The sequence below is a fragment of the Glycine soja genome, chromosome 17, assembly GCF_004193775.1.
Source record: "Glycine soja cultivar W05 chromosome 17, ASM419377v2, whole genome shotgun sequence".
Classification (NCBI taxonomy): domain Eukaryota; kingdom Viridiplantae; phylum Streptophyta; class Magnoliopsida; order Fabales; family Fabaceae; genus Glycine; species Glycine soja.
The window spans coordinates 13,035,896-13,039,680 of record NC_041018.1 but is presented as its reverse complement, the minus strand read 5'-3'; the positions used below and the strand labels follow the sequence as shown (position 1 = coordinate 13,039,680).

General features: G+C 34.8%; 1 protein-coding gene across 1 annotated transcript; it reads right to left on the bottom strand.

Moving 5' to 3' along the window:
- Positions 1-719: 719 nt before the first annotated feature.
- Positions 720-3,184, bottom strand: LOC114393697 (plant intracellular Ras-group-related LRR protein 5-like). Its single transcript, XM_028355100.1, has 3 exons — positions 2,569-3,184; positions 1,193-2,109; positions 720-1,099 (listed from the first exon to the last, which is right to left on the bottom strand). The coding sequence occupies exons 1-3, from the start codon at positions 3,083-3,085 to the stop codon at positions 977-979; spliced, it is 1,557 nt and encodes a 518-aa protein (XP_028210901.1). The 5' UTR covers positions 3,086-3,184; the 3' UTR covers positions 720-976.
- Between the last annotated feature and the right edge of the window lie 601 nt (positions 3,185-3,785).

The following is a 3,785-nucleotide window of genomic DNA, read 5'->3' as shown; positions in this document are numbered from 1 at the left end:
TTTTTCTTAATTTTGCGTTGAAGATACTATTGACACAATAAATACCAGAGTTTAAGCCCATGGTATGACAATAATTGTTTCTTTGTATTTTATTCAAACCTAGTTACATTTTTAACAATGCCAACCATTGTTGAAGCTAACGACGGATTGTTATATTATATCTATTAATAATAATGAGTTATTTTCATTCTTTTAAAAATTGAAAAAACAGTCAACTGCAGACCAAAGATGCTGATGCGTTTGATTACATCCGAATGAGATTGGATTAAGGATTATGACTGGCTTCTGATTCTGACATAATTTTTAATTTTAAAGAAAGAAAAGCTTTTACGCTATTAATGCTTATCAATTATTTCATGAAACTCAAAACGTTGAAAATAAGGCATGCTTATTGTAGTTTCCAACAGGTGGATTTTAGTTGCAGCTGCAGATACGAATCTACCCTGTGAGGTAGAAATGTAACACATCACACAACAAACAGGTCACAAACGCAATGGAAAATTGCAAATTACTAGAAGGAAAGTATTTTCTGAACACATAATTGGGACTACAAGAAAAATTCTTTGATTTTATCATATACTTTTAAAATGTGTGCATACAAAAAGATAAAAGCCTATATATGATGTTAATTCTTATGTTTAAATAATGAAACTATTTTTTTTTTTTACATGTAGGAATCAAAGACAGATATAAAGAGATTTACAGCAACACACATCATATAAGTGATCAAGAACGGCGTATGTATTACCATATATTTCATTTCAGTTACAGTTGACAAGATCAGCCAGAAGGTCTATGTTACGAACACTCATATACACATGTTTAACAGAAAATTAAAATTATAAACACTAGTTACAAGGCAAATCCAAGATTACAGATCATTTTATTAGGAAAAACAAGGTTTTCCAAACATATGCAACGGATAAACGACATACAACCACAAGAAACATAAGTTAACAGAGATTTTGTCCAAGCATCATTTCAGTTGGGGGCAAAATATGGAGCAAAACCAGAACCAAAACCCCTTCTTTTTCTTCTTTGATGGCACAAGTTTTGCATCCCTCTTGGTGACAAAATCAGCCATATACTGCACAACTTCCTGGTGAACAACAATAAGCAATGTGTTAAGAAAATAGAGAAGGTGACATAATAGGAACAAGCCAAAAGTTACATTGAAACTCAAGAAATTTACCTGAGAACCCAACTTGACCAATTCTCTTGGTGGCAAATCAAGGGGGGTCTCATCAGCCCTAAAAACTCTCAACTTTGACAAGAACCTGAAAGACTCTGGTAGAGCTTTTATTTGATCATCACTTATGTCCAACTCCTCAAGCATTTCAAGATTTCCAATTGATGCTGGCAAGGCTCTTAGGTCCGCGAAGTTCTTTCCCAAGTTCAATTTCTTCAAATTAGTTGCAAAACACAGGCTCTCCGGTACAAACTCGAGTTCATTAAAGCTAACATCAAGTTCCTTCAAATTGCATAGATTATCCATTGTGGAAGGCAACCTCTTAACTCTATTATAGTGCAAAGTGAGAATCTCCAAGCATTCAAGCTTCCCAATTGCCTCAGGAAGGGCCTTGAGCTGATTCAAATCCAACTTTAGCACGGATAGTGATGAGCAATTGCCAATTGTGTAAGGCAGTTCCTCAAGCTCGTTCGTTTCAACATTCAATCGCTTCAAGCTGCTCAAATTCCCAATTGTCTCTGGTAAATCTGTGAACCCATTTGAGCTCAAATCAAGATCAGTGAGGTTTGTCAAGTTTCCAAAAGTAGCAGGAAGTGATTTCAATTTGTTGGCGTGGAGGTCGAGATCAACAAGGTTTATCAATTCACCAAATGAGTGAGGAAGGTTTATAAGTTGGTTTGAGTGAAGATCAAGCTTTGTTAAGGCCTTAAGACCCACAATGGTTGTTGGAAGAGCCATGAGTCTGTTTTCAGATAGGTCCATTTCAGTGACATCAGATAATTTCCCAATTGACACAGGCAACCACTCCATCTGATCCACCAATTTCCCTCTAAGCTCAAGGATTGTAGCTCCACTACCAGCACAACTTTCTATAACAGTAGCCACTTTCATTAGACTTAATTTCTCAGTGCTTCCATCCCCTACAAAATTAAAATCAAATCAAAGGATGAACACCATAGCAAATGAACGTTTTAATAAACAGTTTGTGCCTGCGATTTCGGTAGGATGTCTTCAATTTCCCATAATATCAAAGATTGCAATTTGCAACAAAACTGTGATGGTGACCACAATTTAAAAATTAAAACCTTTTAGAAAGACAATTGGCCTAGAGAACTAATTGATAAGGTCTCAAATTGAAGCAGCTATGAACTATAGTTTTTAAGAGAACGCAATATGTTAGTTTGATTCAAAAGTAAAACAAAACCATTTCTGTAGATTCCATACAGCAAACAAATTCTAAGTACATCAATTGTTCTTCTTTCCTTTACATAAAAGAGAAAAATAAAGAGATATTTCAAACATTAACCATAATCCACGAATAATATAATTAGAGGAAGGAACATAATAACAATAACAAGTAAAAACGGAAATAAACTAACCTGCAGACAAGGAAGGCTTTACCACATGGAAAACATTCTTGTGTCTTCCTTCCTCTTCCTTCACCAGAGTTTCACTTTCCTCAGTGATCACCGCGTGTTCCTCGGGTATAGTGGGAAGTTTTTGCTTCTGGGTATCTCCAGAAACTAATTCAGAAGCCCTCTGAATGAGATCACCGAAGGTTTGAAACATATTTTCAAGCTCAAGAAGATAAAGCGCATCTCTCCTCTGTTGATGAGTGTGGAACAGAACCATAGTCTTTTTGAGTTGTTGCAGGACAGAGAAGAGGTCTTGAGGGACATCATCGTGAGGAGGTTGTTGTTGCATTGAGATTTCGTTGAGTTTGATTTGCTCCTCGTTGTTGAGGGTGTCCACAGTGGACGTGGCAGCTTCTACTTCTTCAATAGAAGGTCTAGGTGGCAGTGAACTATAGATTCTTGTGATTTCTTGTACTGTGGCCAGAAAGCCACGTGAAGGTGGTTGTGGAGGGTCTTTTTCACTCTCGGGTCTCGTGGCCATGGCTTTTGCTATGAAGGAAGAAGAAAAAGAAGAAGAAGGAAAGAGGCTTCTATATTTCAATAATAGTGTGGCTTTGTGCTTCCGGGATTTGGCTTTTTATTCTATTAAGGACATAACTTACGCTACAGTTGCAGGCTCAGACAGAGAAAAATGAAAGAAAAATTATGAAATGTGGGAAATATCATGCCACGTCTGTTGTAAATATCTTTCATGCACAAAATGATTTTTTAATTATTCATAAAATACGTGTTTTATATACAGACATTTTCCCAGAGATTATTATTATTGGGATGTTGTCCTATATAGAATTTCATTTAAAAAATAAATTTGATTCAAATTTGGAATAACAAAAATTAAATCAACTTGTTTAATTACAATAAAATTATGTGCCTTATGGTTTGCACATCTTGTAATTAATTGCACAATTTTAACGTTTTAAATATATTATAATTGATTAAATAAAATATTATTTATCCTGGGATCATAGATCATGAATGTTTCTAATCCCACTAGATCAGACGCATCATGTTTATAATTATGGTTGTTTTTTATTAAATAAAATTTTACATACGATAAAAAAATAAACACAAGTGATTTAGATGGCTGTCACTTATTTTAATGTTGTTGGGCCTTACATAGCTAAATCAATCATTTGCATTCTTTATTTACTATTTTGATCACATGATAATTGATTGCTGTA